General features: G+C 44.4%; 1 protein-coding gene across 1 annotated transcript in view; it reads right to left on the reverse strand.

Annotated features, from left to right (window-relative positions):
• Nucleotides 1–23,117, reverse strand: part of cog5 (component of oligomeric golgi complex 5) — an 84,639-nt gene extending 61,522 nt beyond the window's left edge. Inside the window, exons 1-5 of the mRNA XM_085376837.1 lie at nucleotides 23,063–23,117; nucleotides 22,581–22,720; nucleotides 21,034–21,091; nucleotides 20,501–20,555; nucleotides 10,034–10,103 (exon numbers count right to left, since the gene is read on the reverse strand). Of these exons, the coding sequence (XP_085232963.1) occupies nucleotides 10,034–10,103; nucleotides 20,501–20,555; nucleotides 21,034–21,091; nucleotides 22,581–22,720; nucleotides 23,063–23,108 (369 nt within the window). The 5' untranslated portion in view covers nucleotides 23,109–23,117. The remainder of the gene's footprint in view (nucleotides 1–10,033; nucleotides 10,104–20,500; nucleotides 20,556–21,033; nucleotides 21,092–22,580; nucleotides 22,721–23,062) is intronic.
• Between the last annotated feature and the right edge of the window lie 2,616 nt (nucleotides 23,118–25,733).

Consider the following 25,733-nt stretch of genomic DNA (forward strand, 5'->3'; position numbering starts at 1 on the left):
TTCCTTCTTCCTGATATTGCTGTCATTCGGAACCGCTACATCGATCACTACGGCCGTCTTCTTCTGTTTGTCTACCACCACTATGTCCGGTTGGTTAGCCACCACCATTTTGTCCGTCTGTATCTGGAAGTCCCACAGGATCTTAGCTCGGTCATTCTCCACCACCCTTGGGGGCATCTCCCATTTTGACCTCGGGACTTCCAGGTTATACTCGGCACAGATGTTCCTGTACACTATGCCGGCCACTTGGTTATGGCGTTCCATGTATGCCTTGCCTGCTAGCATCTTGCACCCTGCTGTTATGTGCTGGATTGTCTCTGGGGCATCTTTACACAGCCTGCACCTGGGGTCTTGCCTGGTGTGATAGACCCCAGCCTCTATGGATCTTGTGCTCAGAGCTTGTTCTTGTGCTGCCATGATTAGTGCCTCTGTGCTGTCTTTCAGTCCAGCTTTGTCCAGCCACTGGTAGGATTTCTGGATATCAGCCACCTCCTCTATCTGCCGGTGGTACATACCGTGCAGGGGCCTGTCCTTCCATGATGGTTCCTCGTTTCCCTCCTCTTTCTTGGGTTTCTGCTGCCTGAGGTATTCACTGAGCACTCGGTCAGTTGGGGCCATCTTCCCAATGTATTCTTGGATGTTCCTTGTCTCATCCTGGACTGTGGTGCTGACACTCACCAGTCCCCGGCCCCCTTCTTTCCGCTTAGCGTACAGCCTCAGGGTGCTGGACTTGGGGTGAAACCCTCCATGCATGGTAAGGAGCTTTCTTGTCTTTATGTCAGTGGCTTCTATCTCCTCCTTTGGCCAGCCTATTACCCCAGCAGGGTACCTGATCACGGGCAGGGCATACGTGTTGATGGCCCGGATCTTGTTCTTACCATTCAGCTGACTCCTCAGGACTTGCCTGACCCTCTGCAGGTACTTGGTGGTTGCAACCTTTCTAGCGGCCTCTTCATGGTTCCCATTTGCCTGCGGGATCCCCAGGTACTTGTAACTGTCCTCTATGTCTGCAATGTTGCCTTCTGGTAGTTCAATCCCCTCAGTTCTGACTACCTTCCCTCTCTTTGATACCATCCGACTACACTTCTCCAGTCCGAACGACATTCCAATGTCATTGCTGTATAGCCTGGTAGTGTGGATCAGTGAATCGATGTCTCGTTCACTCTTGGCATACAGCTTGATGTCATCCATGTACAGGAGGTGGCTGACAACTGCTCCGTTCCGTAGTCGGTATCCGTAGCCAGTCTTGTTAATGATCTCACTGAGGGGGTTCAGGCCTATGCAGAACAGCAGTGGGGACAGAGCATCTCCTTGGTAGATCCCGCACTTGATGGTGACTTGTGCTATGGGCTTGGAGTCGGCCTCTAATGTTGTACGCCACATCCCCATTGAGTTCCTGATGAAGGCTCTTAGGGTCCCATTGATCTTGTACAATTCTAGGCATTCCAGTATCCAGCTGTGGGACATTGAGTCATAGGCCTTCTTGTAATCAATCCAGGCAGTGCACAGGTTGGTCAGTCTGGTCTTGCAGTCTCGGCTGATTGTTCTGTCTACCAGTAGCTGGTGTTTTGCGCCTCTGGTATTCTTGCCAATTCCTTTCTGTGTCCCGCTCATGTATTGACCCATGTGCCTGTTCATCTTAGCCGATATGATGCCTGACAGGAGCTTCCATGTAGTACTGAGGCAGGTTATTGGTCGGTAGTTGGAGGGGACCGGTCCCTTCTTGGGGTCCTTGGGGATCAGGACCGTCCGGCCTTCAGTTAGCCATTCCGGGTGTCTCTCGTTAACTAGCAGCTGGTTCATTTGTGCTGCCAGACGCTCGTGGAGTGCAGTCAGCTTCTTCAGCCAGTAGGCGTGAACCATGTCGGGCCCTGGTGCTGTCCAACTCTTCATACTGGAGACCCTTTCTTGGATATCTGCCACTGTGATGGTTACTGGACCCTGTTCAGGGAGGTCGCTGTGGTCTGCCCTCAGATCCTCTAGCCACTGAGCATTGCCGTTATGGGTTGCATCCTTCTCCCATATGCTCTTCCAGTATTGCTCCGTCTCCAGCCTTGGTGGTGCTGTTCTCTTATTGTCCCCTTGCCACTGAGAGTACACCTTTGCTGGTTCTGTGGAGAACAGCTGGTTTATTCTCCTGCCTTCTATCTCTCTGGTGTACCTCCTCAAGCGGCTGGCCAAGGCTGTGAGTCTTTGCTTGGCAGTTTCCAAGGCCTCAGGTATGGACAGCTTGCTGTATTTCTTAGGCACCTTATTTGTCGCACCTTTCTGCAACTCCGTTAGTTGGCTAACCTCCCTCCGTGCTACTTTGATCTTGCCCTCTAGCCTCCTTCTCCATGGAGGGTACTGCCCCTTGTCGCTGTTCAACTTGTGGCCAAGCATCTCACTGATCACTGCTGCCGTATTGTAGATCAGCTTGTTAGTGTCGGTAATTGTGGTTGTAGGTATTGCCCGTAGTGCTGCATTAACATCATCTAGCAGACCTTCTGAGGGTACTTCACGTAATCTTGGTAACCGGCTACGGGGGATCCAGGTTCCAAGCTTGGCCATGATCCTATTTTTCAGGTCAGTTCCTCTCGCACTCAACGATCCTTCTCCTATCGCACTTGGGGCTATGTACCCAATCTCGGGTGGGGGTGATGATATCGCCCCCCTGACCTGGCGTCCTGACTCCTCCTTGCCGTAGCATTTGTGTTGTACCTCGTCAATCTCTAGCTGTGAGAGCAGTCCCTTCTTTCGAATGTTGGAACACTGAGCTACTAGTTGTCTCACCGTCATTGTGGATGTTGGGTATCGAAGAATCCATAGGTCCCTCATCCTATTCATGTAGCCCCTTCCGCCGGGGTTACTTGCGTAGTAGCATTCCAACAACGCCCTGTTTTCGTCTCTTGCCCACCGATGCCTTCTTGTTCCAGTAGCCCACTTTTCGTCAGGGTGCCCTGGTTCCTCAACACCTGACGCGGACCTTGTTGATCCGGGCGACGTCCGAGCCGGCATGCCTTCATGTTTATTTGTCTCGCTCATGTCTGCGGTAGGCTCGCTTAGCATAGGGGGTCTAGCCTTAGGACCCTTACTGGATACAGACGCCCCAGGCAGGAATCGAACTTGCGATCCTCTGTTCCAAAGGCGTGTAGTCTAACCACTACGCTATCCAGCTGCTCTCTCTCATATATATATATATATATATATATATATATATTTTTTTTTTTTTTTTTTTTAGGGGTGCAACGATACACAAAATTCACGGTTCGGTTCAATACTTTGGTGTCACAGTTCGATATTTTTTCGATACAAAAAAATGTTCATGCATTTTTAATTTGTCATTTATTAAAATTATAAATATATATTCTAACTCAAAAGTACAGTTTTTAAATTTAACCCTAACCCTTGTGCATGTTTTTTATTTTGACAGCGAATGCGCACCTGCGGACCACTTATGTGCAGCCCTGGTTATTTAGCTCGTCATATCGCAGCCACAGAAATTATTTTGTCCATATAAACCATAAAGCTGCACTTTCTTTTTGCCTTATAGTCTGATTTGTCATAACTTCTCCGTTTTGTGGTAAGCTTTTCTTTGGCTGTCACTTCTTCACCCTGACCTGTCTTATTTGGCTCAGCAGAACTGAAATGCTTTTACACACGCACTCACATAAGCTCAGCGATTCTCTGCGCGATCAACCTCTCACATGTTTAAGCTTGCTGCAGGAGATTTCACTTGTCATGTTTGCATAGTAAGCTAACGATTAATAAGACGATGTCAGAGGAATTGGTGCACAAATTATCATCACTCACAGATCAGTGCTGTCGCTCTCTATACATAGTTCGCACGATTGCAAAGTGAAAGCAAAAAAGTTATTTTGGTTTTCATGTGACGTATGACCCTGAAGGTAAGCGAGTCATGGACTAAAGTAAAACAGTATGTTGGATGTGCCATGCAATGCTCAATTACATTGGTGTGAACTAGTGTGTTAGCGCAGTTAGCTCGTTAACGTGTTGGCCGTCTAGCCCCATGCACGGAGCGATCGGCAGTAGCTCGTTAACGGAGATTTGCCGTGTTGTGGCGTTAAGGTCATTTCAACGAGATTAACCTGAAAGCACTAGTGGGAACACGACGAATATGACTGCACATTTACGCCGACATCATCCTAGTGCAAAGACAAGTGGAAGCAGACAAAAAAAAGCAAGCATGCTACTAACTTTAGCCGAGTCATTTAGACAGCTGTTAGCACATGATTCTCCTTATGCTGCTGAGAATATAGCCCAGAAGAAGCGGATAGTATAGCTTTTATTTTGGAAAGAGACATTTCTCTGTAATAAACTCTCTTTTCCAAAGATGAGTGATTCCTCAATCAGATACAGGGCTTGCAATATCGCTAGCCCGACGTCCCGGAGCTAGCGATTTTTTTCAGTCGGGCTACCAAAATCTATCTCTGCCCTGCCCGTCGGGCTATTGTAGGAAAAATATACGTCAATGCTTTTGCATTCTTTCAGAAATGTAGCTGGGTAATTATGTCATTGGCATCGGTGAGCCACTGTCAATATGTGACATATTGAAGTCGCGTTTGAATTTGCGCTTGTTTTTTTGCTTTCACTTTGCAATCGTGCGAACTATGTATAGAGAGCGACAGCACTGATCTGTGAGTGATGATAATTTGTGCACCAATTCCTCTGACATCGTCTTATTAATCGTTAGCTTACTATGCAAACATGACAAGTGAAATCTCCCGCAGCTTACACATGTGAGAGGTTGATCGCGCAGAGAATCGCTGAGCTTATGTGAGTGTGTGTGTAAAAGCATTTCAGTTCTGCTGAGCCAAATAAGACAGGTCAGGGTGAAGAAGTGACAGCCAAAGAAAAGCTTACCACAAAACGGAGAAGTTATGACAAATCAGACTATAAGGCAAAAAGAAAGTGCAGCTTTATGGTTTCATGGACAAAATAATTTCTGTGGCTGCGATATGACGAGCTAAATAACCAGGGCTGCACATAAGTGGTCCGCAGGTGCGCATTCGCTGTCAAAATAAAAAACACGCACAAGGGTTAGGGGTTAAATTTAAAAACTGTACTTTTGAGTTAAAATATATTTATAATTTTAATAAATGACAAATTAAAAAGGCATGAACATTTTTTTTGTATCGAAAAAATATCGAACCGTGACACCAAAGTATCGAACCGAACCGTGAATTTTGTGTATCGTTGCACCCCTAAAATAAATAAATAAATATATATATATATATATATATATAGCTGGATAGCGTAGTGGTTAAACTACACGCCTTTGGAACAGAGGATCGCAAGTTCGATTCCTGCCTGGGGCGTCTGTATCCAGTAAGGGTCCTAAGGCTAGACCCCCCTATGCTAAGCAAGCCTACCGCAGACATGAGCGAGACAGATAAATATGAAGGCATGCCGGCTCGGACGTCGCCCGGATCAACAAGGTCCGCGTCAGGTGTTGAGGAACCAGGGCACCCTGACGAAAAGTGGGCTACTGGAACAAGAAGGCATCGGTGGGCAAGGGACGAAAACAGGGCGTTGTTGGAATGCTACTACGCAAGTAACCCCGGCGGAAGGGGCTACATGAATAGGATGAGGGACCTATGGATTCTTCGATACCCAACATCCACAATGACGGCGAAACAACTAGTAGCTCAGTGTTCCAACATTCGAAAGAAGGGACTGCTCTCACAGCTAGAGATTGACGAGGTACAACACAAATGCTACGGCAAGGAGGAGTCAGGACGCCAGGTCAGGGGGGAGATATCATCACCCCCACCCGAGATTGGGTACATAGCCCCAAGTGCGATAGGAGAAGGATCGTTGAGTGCGAGAGGAACTGACCTGAAAAATAGGATCATGGCCAAGCTTGAAACCTGGATCCCCCACAGCCGGTTACCAAGATTACGTGAAGTACCCTCAGAAGGTCTGCTAGATGATGTTAATGCAGCACTACGGGCAATACCTACAACCACGATTACCGACACTAACAAGCTGATCTACAATACGGCAGCAGTGATCAGTGAGATGCTTGGCTACAAGTTGAACAGCCACAAGGGGCAGTACCCTCCATGGAGAAGGAGGCTAGAGGGCAAGATCAAAGTAGCACGGAGGGAGGTTAGCCAACTAACAGAGTTGCAGAAGGGTGCGACAAATAAGGTGCCTAAGAAATACAGCAAGCTGTCCATACCTGAGGCCTTGGAAACTGCCAAGCAAAGACTCACAGCCTTGGCCAGCCGCTTGAGGAGGTACACCAGAGAGATAGAAGGCAGGAGAATAAACCAGCTGTTCTCCACAGAACCAGCAAAGGTGTACTCTCAGTGGCAAGGGAACAATAAGAGAACAGCACCACCAAGGCTGGAGACGGAGCAATACTGGAAGAGCATATGGGAGAAGGATGCAACCCATAACGGCAATGCTCAGTGGCTAGTGGATCTGAGGGCAGACCACAGCGACCTCCCTGAACAGGGTCCAGTAACCATCACAGTGGCAGATATCCAAGAAAGGGTCTCCAGTATGAAGAGTTGGACAGCACCAGGGCCCGACATGGTTCACGCCTACTGGCTGAAGAAGCTGACTGCACTCCACGAGCGTCTGGCAGCACAAATGAACCAGCTGCTAGTTAACGAGAGACACCCGGAATGGCTAACTGAAGGCCGGACGGTCCTGATCCCCAAGGACCCCAAGAAGGGACCGGTCCCCTCCAACTACCGACAATAACCTGCCTCAGTACTACATGGAAGCTCCTGTCAGGCATCATATCGGCTAAGATGAACAGGCACATGGGTCAATACATGAGCGGGACACAGAAAGGAATTGGCAAGAATACCAGAGGTGCAAAACACCAGCTACTGGTAGACAGAACAATCAGCCGAGACTGCAAGACCAGACTGACCAACCTGTGCACTGCCTGGATTGATTACAAGAAGGCCTATGACTCAATGCCCCACAGCTGGATACTGGAATGCCTAGAATTGTACAAGATCAATGGGACCCTAAGAGCCTTCATCAGGAACTCAATGGGGATGTGGCGTACAACACTAGAGGCCAACTCCAAGCCCATAGCACAAGTTACCATCAAGTGCGGGATCTACCAAGGAGATGCTCTGTCCCCACTGCTGTTCTGCATAGGCCTGAACCCCCTCAGTGAGATCATTAACAAGACTGGCTACGGATACCGACTACGGAACGGAGCAGTTGTCAGCCACCTCCTGTACATGGATGACATCAAGCTGTATGCCAAGAGTGAACGAGACATCGATTCACTGATCCACACTACCAGGCTATACAGCAATGACATTGGAATGTCGTTCGGACTGGAGAAGTGTAGTCGGATGGTAACAAAGAGAGGGAAGGTAGTCAGAACTGAGGGGATTGAACTACCAGAAGGCAACATTGCAGACATAGAGGACAGTTACAAGTACCTGGGGATCCTGCAGGCAAATGGGAACCATGAAGAGGCCGCTAGAAAGGCTGCAACCACCAAGTACCTGCAGAGGGTCAGGCAAGTCCTGAGGAGTCAGCTGAATGGTAAGAACAAGATCCGGGCCATCAACACATACGCCCTGCCCGTGATCAGGTACCCTGCTGGGGTAATAGGCTGGCCAAAGGAGGAGATAGAAGCCACTGACATAAAGACAAGAAAGCTCCTGACCATGCATGGAGGGTTTCACCCCAAGTCCAGCACCCTGAGGCTGTACGCTAAGCGGAAGGAAGGGGGCCGGGGACTGGTGAGTGTCAGCACCACAGTCCAGGATGAGACAAGGAACATCCAAGAATACATTGGGAAGATGGCCCCAACTGACCGAGTGCTCAGTGAATACCTCAGGCAGCAGAAACCCAAGAAAGAGGAGGGAGACGAGGAACCATCATGGAAGGACAGGCCCCTGCACGGTATGTACCACCGGCAGATAGAGGAGGTGGCTGATATCCAGAAATCCTACCAGTGGCTGGACAAAGCTGGACTGAAAGACAGCACAGAGGCACTAATCATGGCAGCACAAGAACAAGCTCTGAGTACAAGATCCATAGAGGCTGGGGTCTATCACACCAGGCAAGACCCCAGGTGCAGGCTGTGTAAAGATGCCCCAGAGACAATCCAGCACATAACAGCAGGGTGCAAGATGCTAGCAGGCAAGGCATACATGGAACGCCATAACCAAGTGGCCGGCATAGTGTACAGGAACATCTGTGCCGAGTATAACCTAGAAGTCCCGAGGTCAAAATGGGAGATGCCCCCAAGGGTGGTGGAGAATGACCGAGCTAAGATCCTGTGGGACTTCCAGATACAGACGGACAAAATGGTGGTGGCTAACCAACCGGACATAGTGGTGGTAGACAAACAGAAGAAGACGGCCGTAGTGATCGATGTAGCGGTTCCGAATGACAGCAATATCAGGAAGAAGGAACACGAGAAGCTGGAGAAATACCAAGGGCTCAGAGAAGAGCTCGAGAGGATGTGGAGGGTGAAGGTAACGGTGGTCCCCGTGGTAATCGGAGCACTAGGTGCGGTGACTCCCAAGCTAGGCGAGTGGCTCCAGCAGATCCCGGGAACAACATCGGAGATCTCTGTCCAGAAGAGCGCAGTCCTGGGAACAGCTAAGATACTGCGCAGGACCCTCAAGCTCCCAGGCCTCTGGTAGAGGACCCGAGCTTGAAGGATAAACCGCCCGCAGGGGCGTGCTGGGTGTTTTTTATATATATATATATATATGTGTGTATATGTATGTGTATATGTATATATATATATATATATATATATATATATACATACATATAATGTTCTTCCTCTACACCCCCCCAATTTTTGCACATGTCGAGGAGCGTGTCAGGCTACATTTCACTGTGTGTTATACTTGTATAACTATGCATGTGACAAATAAAGAACCTTGAACCTGTCAAATGCTCAGTAAGCCAGCAAGCCTGTCTCCTGTCTGTGACACTGTTTGAATTGTGATCAATGGTTTATCACCAATGTGCTACAACTATCTACTTATGTGAACCGTTGCTGAAGCACAATGACTCAAAGAACAGACACAGCGTGGAGTCGGTATAATCAAAAAGTAGAATAGCAGATGGAGCTACTGTGATGTCACCTATTGGCTGCTCACGTCCAGTTTTGAAGGCTGGAGATGAGTGCTTACACCATCTCCATCTTGGTTTTAAAAGAAAACTGGTTGTGATAAAGAAAAACAGATCTTAAATGGGAAACGTATCTGCGTACACTTTTCGGTCAGTCACTGGGGAAACCGTGAAAAAACTTCAACAACCAAAATAAACCATGAAAAGCACAGACAGCGGCAGCGCTGACACCGTTTAACACTGAACTTGGCTCTCAGACCAACAACAGCAGGGGCGCCCCACAGACCGGCTGCAGGACATCCTCTCTATACTGCCTCCATCTGACCACAGAGCTCACTGCAGGCAGACGGACGGGCCCTGGAGTGGAGCGGCATAATTCCACTTAACTGTAAAACCGCACGCTGACTGGCCTGGACTTGTCATTGACAAGCCAATAGCCAATGAGTGTGCAGTTTAAAATGTTTTATACAGTCTATGCAAATTATCAGACTTTGTAAAATGTCACCCTTTTACAAATAAAACTACTAAAATAAATCTGCTGAGAACTGTTTTATTTAACCTTTGCACTCAGATGTTGTAGATGATCCCACACTGTCTCACTGACAGCTGCTGAGTCTCATACTAGAAGCACAAAACAGCTGACATGCACAACACAGAGGCATCAGCCCCAGAGGGACTCCTGAAACACGCTGACCTTTTTACAGCTGTTGTTTCATCAATATTTAACCCTGAGTTTCCTCGTCTGCACGAGCAGGAGGCGTGGAGCGCCGTGTTCTCACAGAGCTGCACAAACAGCAGCTCGGAGTTCAGGCCAACAAAAGCCGACCTTCTCGTCTGCACCGTGGTCTCTCTGGGTTTTCAAAGGTTTTTCACTCAAACTGTCACGTAAAGAGTTGTCATCTATCTTTTCAAATGACACTCAATCATTTATTCACAAATGACATGATATTCAACTTACCTGCAGCCTGGCGAGCTGAGTGATCCTGGCCACAATCTTGTTGTATGGCTCAACAATCTTTGTCCTTATCCTGGAAGGACATCAGTGTTAGATCAGACAGATAGAGCTGTACTGCAGCAAAAACTGTACCTGGAACAACCTGGAACAACCTGGAACAACCTGGAACCTCACACCAGCTTTTGGAATGTGCATACAGGCTGAGGTTTGTTACATTAGTCAAGGTGAGTTTCCATGTTTTATTACAATCTGTGGCAATGCCGCACAGTCGACTGAATTTCAATACTAGTCATCGGTTCTCACGATTAAATAAACAGAATCCAATGATATCTAAAACATCAAAGAAAATCAAGTTCTCCTTCAATCAGCGCCTGACCACGTGCCTTCATCTGCCCGTCACAGCTGTTTCCTGCACAGTTTAGCTTGACGCTTCCTGGATGTAACACTAACTTAAACCAATACAAAACAAAAGCAAATGTCTGCCACTGCAGAAGATGAAGAGTTTGTCCCCCAGCACCTGTGGACTGTGTAATGATTGTGAACATCAACGTGAAAGCGTCTTGACTCGTTAAAGATGTAGCCAGGCGCCACCCTATGCCAGGAGGAAAGAATCACCCACCGTGGTATCCGACTCTTTCTGGAGCAGCTAGTACCAAAGCACACAGTGTTTTTGCTTTCCCAAACACTGACCCACTTTGACCTCCTGTCTATGAGGGTCGGGTAAACTTTGAGCTGCTGACAACAGGAGCAAAATATACATTCTCAGTATCTTTAGCTCCCGTCTGTCCTGAAGAGAATCCCTCCATCTCTGCCCCTTTTTGTTGTTTTCCCTTGGGAATACTGCATCCCATCCACAAATTCTGCAGTCAAACAGTAGCCTGATTTGCCCTGGTTTCTGAATGATAGATACCAAAACTTGGCAAATACTAGAGATGGCACGATACCACTTTTTCATGTCCGATACCGATATCATAAAGTGGATATCTGCCGATACCGATATGAATCCGATATAATGTGTTTTTTAATCAATAAAACTGTTTTTTAATATCTTGCTGCTTTTTGTATAAGTTCATACTCAAGTTAAAAAAAACAAAACAAAAAAAACACTAAAGCTATTTTGTTAAAAATACACTGCACCCAAAATATTTCATAGTTCAGTAAAACTGATCAATCTAATAAACTTAAACCTGCTCCATCCTCCCTATTCTGGTATTTTAAAGAGTACTTAGCAGAAATATTAAGCAACCTAACTAATAGGGCTCTAAAACTCCCAGCAACAACAAAAATAAATAAATAAAAAATAGGGAACCACCCTCCACCTTATGATGCTTAATCGACGTAATCAACTTTAATTTGATGCAGGTTGGAAAAAAAAATGCACAGAAATAAATTATTTTTCAAGAATAATTAAAAGTGCTTGCTCCTCCCCTTTGTGAGTGTGGACGCTTCATCTCTTTGCTCTTGAATGCTTTGCTTCTTATATTGATTTTATTGATTTTATTGATTTTTATGCTGATTTTTTCCCTTTTTTCCGTGTGAGCTTACCTGCGATAACTTCTGGACACTTGTAGATCATTAGGACTAGAGTGTTCTTAACAGAAACAGCAACATTTTATGGTTACCTTGTCCTCAGCGCTCCGTGTGTCTGTGGCCTAGACACAGCTGAAGCCTGATTACAGCGTCTGGGCACCGAGCAGCCTCAATAGCCTGGAAAGGTGCTAACCGCTAGGCTAACTAGCAACAAGATGCCTTCCCTCTCCACAGATGACTACCACAGCCTCCTGCAGAAGATTGCAGTACTGGAGACAAAAATTCATCGCTTAGAAGTAAACGTGGAGGTAAATGGACTGTGTGGAAATGAAACAACCTTGCCTTTGATTCAAAACAATGGCGATGAGCAAGCTAGTACACAGCTAAGGAGCACAGATAACATGACCAAGAAAGTAGACTCTGTGCATTATTATAAATCCTCAAGTGATAATCCCCCCTTGGACTGTCTTGGTGCAAAACCAAGACATAAATCATGTCTCCTGGAAGGGGGAGGACGTATCACAGGCAGGGCACAGCGAGCTGAAATCTCTGAAACCGACTGGCCTTCACTTCCTACGAGACAGAGAAGCTCTTCTACCCCTGTATACGGGAGGAAACAGGACTGGACAACCGTGAATAGGAAGGTTAACAACAAACCTCCAAAACAACTGAATGTGAAACTGCAGAACAGATTTGCTCCACTATCAAAGGACCCTGGATCTATATCGGACAACCATCCATCTAAAAGCAGCGAAATAAGGTCTGAAAATCTGTTGAAAAGTGAAAGGCCACAGGGAAAGCTAAAGGCTAGGCCTGAAACTCTGATTGTGGGTGACTCTGCCGTAAAGGATGTACAAAGGATGTGCGGTAAGAACACTAAAGTCCTCTGCTTTCCTAACGATATGGTCAACAACCTGAAGGAGAGAATTCTTCAAATTGCAGATGAATATCCAACTGTGACAAACATTGTTCTGCATACAGGGTCAAACGATGTGTCCAAACAACAGTCGGAGGTTCTGAAACGGGACTTTACTGGATTATTAAATACTGTAAACTCTCTGAATGCAGCTGTATTCATCAGTGGACCTGTACCGCCGGTCAGAGGAGGAGACGAGAGATTCAGCAGGTTGTTTACACTGAATAAATGGCTTATATCAGCATGTGCTGACCACTCAGTGCACTTTATCGACAACTTTAATATTTTTTGGGAACGCAGGCATCTGTTCAAAGCAAATGGATTTAATTTTAACAAGTCAGGGGTGAAACTGTTCACCTCCAACTTGTTTTATTCCATACGTCATCCATCCGTGCTTGGTGCCAAGGCTGAGATAAACGAGGAGTTATCTCATAAAGAGGAACAAACAGTACTCCAAGAACAGACAAAGCCCAGCAGAAACCTTGAGGAGGAGCTCCATTTGCCCCCACCCGGGAAAAGCCTCAGAAAGGAGAGACATCCATGGCATCTGAGGAAGAGCCTCAGAAAGGAGAGACATCTAAGGCAAGAAGAGGGGTCCCTATTTGCCTCCAACTCTCTCAACAACACCAACGACCAGGACAAGGGACCACGACCTTCCCCAGTCCCCCAAACCCCTGACAGGCCATCACCCTCCTCCCCCTCCCTTTCTCCCTCCTCCCCACACCTGAAATTCACTGAGGAGATGATGGAGCGGGTCAATGCTGGGCTCAGATCTACCCCCCGTCCCAATCCCTTTTTGTCCCCCATAAACCCCCCACCAGAGCGGCCAAAGGTTCGCCATCGAGCCCCACCCTCAACAGAGCAATCGAAGTCACATTGCCCAGCCTCGCCCCCCTTAGTTCCTCTTTACCACCTTCATGCCCTGTCTCCGCAGTCTGATGCGTGATGTGTGGAGGGTCCGGGCTGCGAGGATTATGGCAGTGATGACTTTTCCCAGGAGAAGCTGGGACCCTGTTTACTAGAAGGTTTTAAAATCTCTGTACTTTTAGGTGACAGGAGACATGTGGCCTGGTCAAAACACAGAGAGCTGCACTCTAAAAGATCTTTAAACATAGTAAACATACCTTGTGTGCCACAGACTGCTCCCAAACACGAGGGGACAAGTAATGCCTCTAAAACACTTAAGTTGGCTTTATTAAACATTAGATCTCTAGCTGGGAAAACATTTTTAATTAATGATTTAATCACTGAGCACAGCCTTGATTTTATGTTTTTAACTGAAACTTGGTTGGACCAAAGTAACAGTGGAGCTGTTCTCATCGAGACGACCCCTCCTAACTACAGTTTTATCAGTGAGGTCAGGGCGAGCAGGAGAGGAGGAGGGGTTGCTGTCTTATTTAATGAATCATTTCAATGTAAGCAGCTATCTCCTGGAAGTTTTCAGTCTTTTGAATATGTGGCTTTACAGCTGAAGGCCCCATCCAAAGTTGTGTTTCTTAATGTTTACAGGCCTCCCAAATACTGCACAGACTTTTTTAATGACCTCAGTGAACTGCTGTCTGTGATCTGTGTTGATTTTGACTGTGTAATTATTGCTGGGGATTTTAACATTCATGTGGACAACCCTCAGGACAAAGGGACTAAAGACCTGAGTAACACTCTGGGCAACTTTGGGCTGACTCAGCATGTAACAGAGGCCACACATAATAGAGGACACACTCTTGACCTACTGATCTCCAAAGGCCTGAGCATTTCAAAGGTTACTGTGTCTGATGTGGGCCTGTCTGATCATTACTGTGTTTTCTTTGAAAGTAAAATCTCAGCCCACACAAATATATCACCAACAGTGATCACAAAACGGTGCATAACTGAACACAGTAGTGCAATTTTTAACCAGGTCTTCCCATTAACACCTGACCTGTCCAGAGGGTCAGTCAATGAGCTCGTCAATAGCTTCAATGCTAACATGTTAAATGTAATGGACACTATTGCTCCCATTAAGGTGAAGGTTATCTCTGGAAGGAAAAAGTCTCCATGGAGAAACTCCACACTGGTGAAAAATGAAAAAAGAGAGTGTAGGAAAGCTGAGCGCAGATGGAGAAAAACAAACCTCCAGGTTCACTATGACATTTATAAAGAGAAACTTCACAATTATAATTTACAACTGAGGAATGCAAGGAGGTCCTACTTCTCTGACATCATCACTAAAAACAGCCATAATGCTCGGGTCTTATTTTCTACAGTTGACAGGCTAACAAACCCTCCTGTGTCAGTGGCAGCTGAACTTCATTCGACCATGGCCTGCAATGACTTTGCCAAATTCTTCACTGAAAAAATCCAAAAAATTAGACAAGCAATTGGTACATCAACAGCAGATCCAGGATATGTACTGTGTCCACCAAAAAACTGTTTAAACACCATGAAACAGTTTCAACCTATTAACAGCAAAGACCTGGAGGACATCTTAGGTCAACTGAACAACTCCTCCTGCTGTTTAGATGTCCTTCCAACAAGTTTTTTCAAAAAGGTCTCAAAGACTTTAGAGTCAGACCTGTTACAGATCGTCAACTTTTCTTTATTATCAGGTGTGTTTCCAGAATCACTAAAAACTGCTGTAATCAAACCTATACTGAAAAAGGACAATCTTGACAAGACACAAATGAACAACTACAGGCCGATCTCAAATCTCCCGTTTTTAAGTAAGATCATTGAAAAAGCAGTTTCTCAACAGCTCAGTTACTTCTTAAAACAGAATAATTGCTACGATGCCTTCCAGTCAGGTTTTAGACAGAACCACAGCACTGAAACCGCTCTGACCAAAGTCAAGTCAAGTCAAGTCAAGTTTATTTATAGAGCACATTTAAAAACAACCAAGGCTGACCAAAGTGCTGTACAGTAAATACAGATAAAAATACAATAGAACACAATTTCGTAAAACACCTCGCTGATCAAAATAAAAAATAAATAAACAAATAAATTAAACCTTTCTAAAAGCCAATGAAAAGAGGTGAGTTTTAAGAGCAGTTTTAAAAGTTTCTAGGCTTTTGGAGAATCTGGCGTGAGGAGGTAAACTGTTCCACAGTCTGGGTGCAGCCACAGCAAACGCCCTCTCTCCCTTTGTCTTTAATTTATACCTGGGAACATCTAAAAGCATCAGATCGGCTGACCTCAAAGATCTCCTGGGGCGATAAGTACTAAGGAGTTCTGACAGGTAAGAAGGTGCAGTGCCATTTAAAACCTTAAAAGCCAGCAGTAAGATTTTAAAATCAATCCTAAAAGCAACTGGGAGCCAGTGGAGAGAGCAGAGAACCGGAGTGATGTGGTCTCTTTTTTTTGAACCGGTCAACAGGCGAGCGGCAGCGTTCTGCACCAGTTGAAGGCGATGTAGACAGGAACGATCTAGGCCAGCATAGAGGGAATTACAGTAGTCCAGCCGTGAAGTAATAAAAGCATGGACCACTCTTTCTAGATCGTTCCTGCAAAGGTAAGACTTGACTTTGGCTAAAATCCGTAAATGATAAAAAGATCCCTTAACTACAGAGCTGATTTGTTTATCAAGTTTAAAAGCATTGTCAAAAATAACTCCAAGACTCTTAATGGAAGAAGTGCAATCGGAGGTTAGGGGTCCCAAAAAGTCAAGAGAGAAGTTGGGATCTTTAGGAAGCCCAAACACAATGACTTCAGTTTTGCTTTCATTAAGGTGTAAGAAGTTAAGAGTCATCCAAGTCTTAATGTCAGACAAGCAGGAGAGTAGCGGCTGCAAAGAAACATTGCAGTTCAACCTCAGAGGGAGGTAGATCTGAATATCATCGGCAAAGATGTGGAAGGACACATTATGTTTACGGAGCACATCGCCCAGAGGGAGCAAGTACAGAATAAACAACAGGGGGCCTAGTATGGACCCCTGAGGTACGCCACAGGTTAAAGGAGCTCTGGGAGATGACAGTTCACCAAGGTGAACAGAAAAACTCCTATTATTCAAATAGGACTGGAAAAACTTTAAGACAGTGCCCTTTAAACCGACACAATGTTGAAGGCGGGCTAGCAGTATGTTGTGATCTACAGTGTCGAAGGCTGCTGTCAGGTCCAAGGTTACTAAGACAGCAGCACAACCAGAGTCAACAGTTAAAAGCAAATCATTAAAAACTCTCAGTAGGGCGGTTTCTGTGCTATGCCGAGCTCTAAAACCAGACTGGAACTTCTCATAGAGATTGTTGTTGTCAAGAAATAGCTGGAGCTGCGTGAGGGTGTTTAATGACATATGTCTGAATACAGACAGTGGAAAAATGTCAGTCCTAGTTTTGCTGGATCTCAGTGCAGCATTTGATACAGTTGACCACAACATATTACTCAAACGACTGGAGAACTGGACAGGTCTTTCAGGAACTGTACTAAACTGGTTCAAAACATATGTAGAAAACAGGAAATACTTTGTATCAATAGGTAACTTCACATCTGAGCAGACAAGTATCACATGTGGAGTTCCCCAAGGTTCCATCTTGGGACCCCTTCTGTTTAACATCTCCATGCTCCCACTGGCACAGATTATAAACAACAACAAAATAAACTATCACAGCTATGCAGATGACACACAAATATATATCACAATGTCACCAGGAGACCGAGGCCCTGTACAGGCTCTTGGTAAATGCATTGAGGAAATCAATGACTGGTTGTGCCACAATTTTCTCCAGCTAAACAAAAACAAAACTGAGGTAATAGTCTTTGGCGCCAAAGAAAAACGATTACAGGTCACCAGAGAACTTCAATCTATACATCTAAAAACCACAAACCAGGCGAGAAATTTGGGTGTAGTGATGGATGCAGACCTAAACTTAGAAAAACACATTAAGACAATAACAAAGTCAGCTTACTATCACCTCAAGAATATATCAAGGATAAAAGATCTGATGTCTCAACAGGACCTGGAAAAACTAGTCCATGCATTCATCTTTAGTAGGCTTGATTACTGTAACAGCATCTTTACAGGTCTACCTAAAAAAATCAGTCAGACAACTACAGCTCATTCAGAACTCTGCTGCTCGAGTCCTCACTAAGACCAAAAAAGTGGACCACATCAGTCCAGCTCTGAGGTCCTTACACTGGCTGCCTGTCCGTCAGAGGATAGACTTTAAAGTTCTGATGCTGGCCTATAAAGCTCTGAATGGTTTAGGACCAAAATACATCAGTGACCTCCTGACCCAGTATGAACCATCCAGATCCCTCAGGTCATCTGGATCCGGTCTTTTATCAGTTCCCAGAGTCAGAACCAGACATGGAGACGCTGCATTCAGCTTTTATGCTCCTTATATCTGGAACAAACTCCCAGAAAGCCTCAGATCAGCTGAAACACTCAGTTTATTTAAATCCAGGTTGAAGACTCACCTGTTCTCAGCTGCATTTGAATAAAGCACCAAATCCACACTTTAAGCTTAAATTTCAAAACTTACATTTAACTACTGATTTTATCTACTGTTCTGATTTTATCTGTTTTGATTTTATATACTGTTGTTTGTTTGTTTGTTTGTTTGTTTGTTAATTAGTTAGTTCGTTTATGTGCTTGTTTTATTCAATTTTAAATCATGCTTTTTATTTGTTCTTGTTTCTAATGTCTCTGTAAAGCACTTTGAATCACCTTGTTGTTGAATTGTGCTATACAAATAAACTTGCCTTGCCTTGCCTAAATAGATTCAGCATCTTTCTTCTACAGACTGCACAGATGGTACCTTCCCAAAGGAAAAAGTACTATAGCTTACTAGGGCATATTAGACTTAACAGTTACTATATACAGTAATGGACTTCTATACATTTAAATCAGATTAAAACTTTGGGTGTAAGATTCAGATAATTATTTATTAAAAGCTAGACATTTTAAATAAGAAAGAAATGTCTTTGTGCCCCCTTTTCCCTGTTCATGCCCTATCGGCCCCCCTGGCTAAACTTTGCTAGATCCGCCCCTGCACAGTTACAGCCGTCAGCTACGTAGAAAAAGATCCTGGTGTAGAAAGTAATATTAAATAAATCCTAACAACAGCTGATCAAGCTTAAACGTGCTGCTGTTGTTGTTCAGCTGCTGGTTTCCTCTTTCTGGTGCAAAGTGGGCCAAAAACAAACAAGAGACGGACTCACGACAGAAAAGCTGATCAGCTGATCATTGATCAGTTTCATGATTGAAGTGGCAGCAGGAGGGAGAGAGAGAGAGAGAGGCAGTCGCTCCATATATCGGCTGTCGGATCAGCATGAGCACTGCTGACGATCCTTTCCATGCACATAGTGGTCTTTTTTCTTTGGTTTCTTTTCAAAGCACATCCAAGAGATGTGAGACACTCGCTTGTTCTCGGTTTTTAGACAGATGCCGTTTTGGTGTTCATGATGTGAAGAAAAAGCTCATCTTTAACTGACGGTGCCCGTCTGTTATCCTCTGCGGCATGACTAAAGCTCTGGTAGCCAGTGTTATCCTGAACTGGCTTTCCAGAAGGCCTGTTTGCGCACTCACCTGTAAGCCTCACATGGTCAGAAAAAAACTGAGCTGGACGGTCTCCAGAATTCTGGTCTTCAATAGGTTCACAGTAGGTTTGTGGGCAAATGTCTCCTACCCATCAGAAGTCCAGGCATTGGGCATATTGTGCATGGGGTGGTCCATAATACCGACTGTGGACCTCATGGACACAGATAATGTCCCTTACGAGCAGTGAGAGGATTTCAGCTGCTGGGTCAAGAGGTAGTATTTTGGCAGCAGCGGCTTTGAGATGAGGCTGATGAGTAGCGGTCTCTGGTGTGGGAATTTCCTGTCTATTATTGGGAATCGAGCTAAACTCGTTGGTAGTCCAAGGGATACACAACCATCTACAGCTTGGATTATGAAGCCAATGGCCCTTCTTCCACACACATTTTCTTTTTTTAAGGACTTCCTCTGGGACACACACTGACTAAACACAGCTTTGAACTTTGCCTTCCCCACAGTCCTCTGTGCAGCTGGATGTTGTAATAGGAGAGTTCTTCCTGGTTTGCTCCCCACCTTGCTCCTCCTCTGAAATCCAAGACCGTCGTGTCATGCATGGAGGTGGACCGTTAGGAAGAGCCGGCATGCAAAGAGCACTCAGAACAGCGCATTACAGTGTTGCAATCTCTAGCTTTGTGGTTCATAGACATGCAGCATTTTTAATAAATGGAATGCTTTTTGAGGAAACTTTTAAAGAGTGTGGTTTCTTATGAACGGGACAATCCTTGTGTGGATCCATACCAGGCTTCATGGCTACAGTCTCAGTCTTACTGCAGAGTGTGAGAGAGAGTGAGGGGTGTCATGTTGGAGCTCTGAAGGGAAAAGTTTGGGTCTGTTTTCATTTCTGTGTGATAATTAACAAAATGAAAGAATGAGAATAATGGCTAATGAACAAAGTGCTCGTTTGTATCTAGTCCCCTGAGTCAAGTTCTTAAGTGTCTTCATTTTGCCCATGACTAAAGTGTGCATTAACATCTTCATCAGTGACACAGCAGGGAATAAAGGAAGGCCGGGGACCACGACTTCACTTTTACCATCGTCACTGTCTGTAGCAGCTTCTGGCACCTTTGCTGCAGCTAGAGCAGCTTCAGTTTTGCCTCCTTCATTAAGCGCATTAAGAGTTGCATCCATGCCAGCTCTTTCAACCTCCGAGTCTATTTGGCATCTGCTCTGGTGGGAGCCGATTTTGCTTCTACTGGCTTAGAATGACATCGACTTTGCAGCCTCACCTTTAGAATTGATGCTTGACATGTTTCCAGCTCCCAAGGACCTAGAGTGTATCCGGTCCACTGTGATGCTCTGGACGTTTATTCTTTTCACTCTATTGATCTCACCACTACACTTTTTTAGTTCATTGTTATTTTTGTTAACAGACCACACTAGATGCCCAGTTACAGAAATCTAAAGGCAGTAAAAGGAAAACAGTGGGTGAATGTGAAGAACTAAGCCAAACATGTCTACATATTTCCTGTTAACATCAACAGTATATAGACTGGCTACAGTCAGAGGCAAACACGTTTACCTGTCAACAGCTGCCTGTAGAGCACTAATCCTTGTCTGCATCATCTGAAGGACGCCTGAAAACAACATCATAATTTTAGTCCTTCAGGATATTTTGAACTTGGAGCTACTTTGTTACCAGACTTATTTCAAGCAATGTTAGATCTTTCTTTTGGTAAACTGCAGGAACTGCAAGCATCTGAAAAGCCCATTATGAATGTACTCCTTTAGTACTTCTGCAAATGTTACCCATCCATCCTCTTAATGATCAAAGTTCAGGTTCATTTGAAAAGTATAAGTTTAATATTAAAGCAGATGTGGTTTTACGGTGTAATAACAGTAATTAATTCCTTCCTAAGTACCAGCAGTTCTAAAAATAGCCACCGTTCACAGATGATCAAATGTTGACTGTAGTTGAACTAATCAAAGCATGGCATTTGTTCGGCATAGTGATTCACACGATGAAGCCTAAAACTGCTAAAAATCAATTTGTCTGTAAAAGAAGTTGACAGATCTGAATTTATGAGAGTAGCTTGTGGAAAAGTGGCAATTTACCTTCCAGAGACTCTATCCCAGTAGCCTGAGCAAGTAAGTCTTCATGTCTGGCCACAACCTGGAAAATATAAACATAAATATAAGAAGACTGCACATGTTATGGTAACTGTTTGTGCTTTATATGACATATTAATGTTTGATTTAAGTTGCTTTTAGTCACATTTTATATATTCACATTGTTATTTTCAGAGATGAGCAGTAACGCGTTGTTACTGTAATCCGATTACTTTCTTCAAGTGACGACTAAAGTAAGGGATTACTACTGCAAAAAAAAGGTAATTAGATTACCGTTACTTTCCCGTAAGCACGCTGCGTTACTGCGTTACTAAAACCGTGATTTTTTTGTGAGGGTCTCATGACAGTGACGTAAGCGAGTGCGACAGTTGTGGCAACAGCTGTGTGCAGATCAACAAAGGATAATATATCGAGTGCGGGAGAGAGTGTGAGCGTGCAGCGTTTAAAGCATGGAAGTACTGACCTTACTTTGAGTTTGATTCCGCAAAAAGTGACAAAAACATTAATTAGCATCCGCTGTTCACTGCGTGGGAAGAAAACTTCTTTTTACAGCGAAAAAACCCCCTAAACTTCCAAGCAAGCACCGAGTAGCTACGACGTAATGGGAAACTCACAGAGAAACTCTTCAACTGACCGCTACAACACACCTGGACCAGGGCAAACATCCGCCTGCTATACAGGTGAAAATAGAGCAACAGGACTGCTGAGACTTTGACTTTATTTATTTTCTGCTGTATTTTACTTGCATCTATTTGAAAGACTGAGTGTAAACAGAAAAAAATATTTTATTTTATGTGCTGGAATGTGCAGAAAATAGGTTTAAATGTTAAACTAATTTCTTCCAGTCAGAGAATGGTGCATATAATTTAATGTTTGCTTGATGCATAAAGTTAAAAGATTAAAACTAATAAAACAAGTTTTAAAAAGAGACTTTTCCATTTGATTACATTTTGTATGACGGATTAGGCAGAAAGTAGAATTGGGCTGAAAGATCTATCGCTTTATCACCTATTCAGGTTGTAAATCATGTTTTTAACCAAGTAACTAATTACTTTTGAAAATAAGTAATCAGTAAAGTAAAGGGACTACTTTTTTGGGGAAGTAATCAGTAATTAGTTACTGATTACTTTTTTCAAGTAACTTGACCAACACTGGTTATTTGATTCTAACTTTCAGCACTTCTAAAGTGGCTAAAATTTCAGTAGACTACCTTAGTGTTGGTATTTATTGTTAAAACAATAATAGTAACTTTTTAATGGCTTAAATTTTGTTGTGACGTCCAGCATCTTGCCCAAAAATACTTTGGCAATCATGTTTTGCATTCGTCAACACATCCTACAGGTCAACTCAGGATAGATCCAGCGCTCGTCCTGAGTTGTCACACTGATACAGACATTTAAACTTACACTGGGTTCATCTATTTGGATCTGCTTAGTTTTCTCACAGTAATTTGGGAATGCTGGTTATTACTGAAAGTTTATAAATTAGTGCATTCTGAGGGAAACAGTGGCCCAGGTGAGCTGGATTTGTACCTGGGTGTGTAGCTCCTTGTCCAGCTGACTGATGCCTTGTGCCAGCTTGGCCAGCTGTTCAGCGATTACAGCATGGTGAATGGCCTGAGCGGTGTATGTCTTCACATCAAAGTCCTTTACTAGGAAATCAGCATAACACTCTGCAAACACAGCAGTCAGTTTTCAAGCCATTAACTCTCCCAGTCTCACATATTAGACAGCGAGCACATAATCAGACACGTCACTGTCTAATTATACAATTAGCGACTTGATGGGTACCAAATGTAGTTTCTACTTTTTTTTGTCACAAATACTAATTTAGCCAAATGAATTGTACAAACAATGCAAACCAGGTTATTGATGTTAATGTCGCTTCTTCACTGGCTAAAGAATTTTTTACAGTCCTGCGAGACTCTCGCAGCTTTTGATAAAATGCCTTCAAACGATCGACGATCGTATTTAAAGTCGATGCACCAATTCTGTCATGATAAAACTCATTTTACCATCCTTCAAAAGTGAATTCGTGGAAGCTTCTCTACCGTCCTCCATCTTGACAGTTCCGTGTGTGACGTAAATGTGACGGAGTCCGGAAGCTACATGAATCTTAAAGGGACACACAACCAAAGAACTCCCCACAAAACGTCTCTATCGCCCCCTGGTGTCTGGCTGCAGTATAGGTCATAAACCCCGTCTCCTTCATGTTAGCGGATGGGATTGAGGTCAGACTAAAACAAAGTTCCCCTCAAATACATTTTTTCCCAAAGAAAAAAAAATCTGCCATTATTAGCACTTCTTATCTTGCTGATTTGTGTTCAAGGAGTTTCCTTTCTCATAAGTGTAATTCTAATAATTCTAATAATTCTGAATGGCATTAAATTGGTGCAACGTCACCATAACATCTAAGATGAGCAGTCGTCAGTTAATCTGTGCACATGAGTGATTTTACCCTGATTAAAGAAATAACTGTGAGCCTGAATGTTGATTAAAGTCATGCAGACATTAGATCTGCTGCTCTGACTGAATTGAAGGATGTTGGGACCTGCAGCTGAAGATGAGACACTAAAACAGTTTATATAAGAAACTGAGAAAAGTCGCCAGGCTACTCAGTCACTAACCAGCATTACAGTTACTGTACAATTATTATTACTGTACTGTACTCTTAGACTGTAATGCACGTGCATGAGGGGAGGGGGGGGGGGAGCACCTGGCCCTCTCCTGATTGGTGCCCGAAGTGCCCTTTTCTTTATTTTCTATGTGTGCATGTGGACTCCTGCCTGTGCCCCTCAACAATAGCATTTAACTATTAATCACAGTTTTGCTAATCAGAGGGATCTGGCTTCCATCAGTCACATGATGACCATTAGCCAATGATCGTCCTTGACGGCAGAGCGGGCTGGTTACGAGCCGGGAACAAGCTCTCAAAGAGCATGTGCATGTTTTGCCCATTGTTTTGCCCATTGAAGCCAAAACGTCTCTATCGCCCCCTGGTGTCTGGCTGCAGTATAGGTCATAACCCCCCCCCCCCTCCACGTTAGCAGATGGGACTGGGGTCAGACTAAAATAAATTTATTCTCCTCAGATTTTTTTTTCAAAGATTCTTTCTTTTGTTTTCAATAGTTCTCATCACGCTGATTTATGTTCAAGGGGTCTCCTTTCCCATAAGTGTGATTCTAATTCCTAGAGTGGTGATGTTAAATTGTTGTGAAACGTCATCATAACAGCTTTGACTGGCAGCTGCAGTCACGGAGAAACTTGCGTATCTCTGTTCGGGAATAGCAGATAGAGCGTAGGCTCTGAGAGGAGTGCCAGCGTTTACGCTACGAAAACACGACCGAGTGTTTTAACCTGACAGCCTGAGGTAGTGAGGCCTCGTGAGGCGTTTCAGCACATTCCCAAAACTGTATCTGTTATATTCTCTCTTATAACTTAACTGGTAAGTAACGACGCCTTCTTTAGTTGTAGTGATTTACTTTAATAACCAGTCTAAGGAAAGGCGCAGGCATATCAATGCGCACATACACCACACTTTGTGTTCTCTACTATGTAACAGAAAGTAGTACCACAAACTATAAACTGATTTTACTAAATACATAACAGTTCCTCCCATCCAACTTTGATGAACACAATAGATACCAAACAATCAAAATATTTTCAGATAAATGCTGTAAACCAACAATTTAACTTGAACTGAAATATGACACCTACTCAGTGATTTACAACATGGAGGTAGGTTGTTTCCTCTTAAACATTTGAACTGCTTTCCTATAAAATTAACTTGAAACCTATAAGTTCAGTCTCTGAGGTGCTCTGCGATTTCTCTCAGGGTACCGTCTGCCTATTTGGTCAGACTCCATAGTGCTCTGTGTGGGAAGTTCAGGTGTTTGAGCATTGGTAGTTTCACGTAAATCCTGAACCTCAGGTGGTGGAGCGAGGGCAAACTCTTCTGAATCTTGGTGTGTAGATGTGCTCTCAGGTTGCTGTGGAACCATGTGACTTTCCGCATCTACAATCTGATCAACATGTCTACGCCAGACTAAGTTGGCTCCAACATTTACAGTGTATGTCAGTGGTCCGGTCCGTGACAGGATCGTGCCAGGCTGCCATTTCTGACTTGGGTCTCTGTAGTCCCTGGCGAGAACTTTTTGTCCAACATTGAAGAATCTAGTTTTGTTTCTTGTTGCTTCCACCATGGAAGACTGTTTGTCTTGGACATTCTTGCGAATGTCTGGTTTCAGCAAATCTAGACGTGATCTCAGATTCCGTTCCATGAAGAGCATTGCAGGTGTGTGTCCAGTTGTTGCATGGGTGGCGTTCCTGTAAGCCAGTAAGAAATTGTCTATTTTCTGTTGTAGCGGCTTCCCCTCTGTGCGACTGGCTTTCATTGACCGCTTGAAGGACTGGATGAACCGTTCGGCTTGTCCATTTGTTGCAGGATGATGGGGAGCTGAAGTGATATGTCGTATGCCGTTACGCCGGAGGAAACACTGGAACTCCTCTCCAGTAAACTGACGACCATTGTCGCTTACGAGCTGTTGTGGCAGACCTGTGCGTGCAAACAGTGACCGAAGGCTATTGATCGTGCTGGCAGCTGTTGCTTGCTTTACGGGGAAGATTTCTGGCCATTTTGAGTGAGCATCAACCACAACCAGGAACATTTGGTCCATAAATGGGCCA

The sequence above is a fragment of the Diplotaxodon limnothrissa genome, linkage group LG17 (genome assembly GCF_057381915.1).
Source record: "Diplotaxodon limnothrissa isolate DT_005_m linkage group LG17, D_limnothrissa_male_GT1.1, whole genome shotgun sequence".
NCBI classification, from domain to species: Eukaryota; Metazoa; Chordata; class Actinopteri; order Cichliformes; family Cichlidae; genus Diplotaxodon; species Diplotaxodon limnothrissa.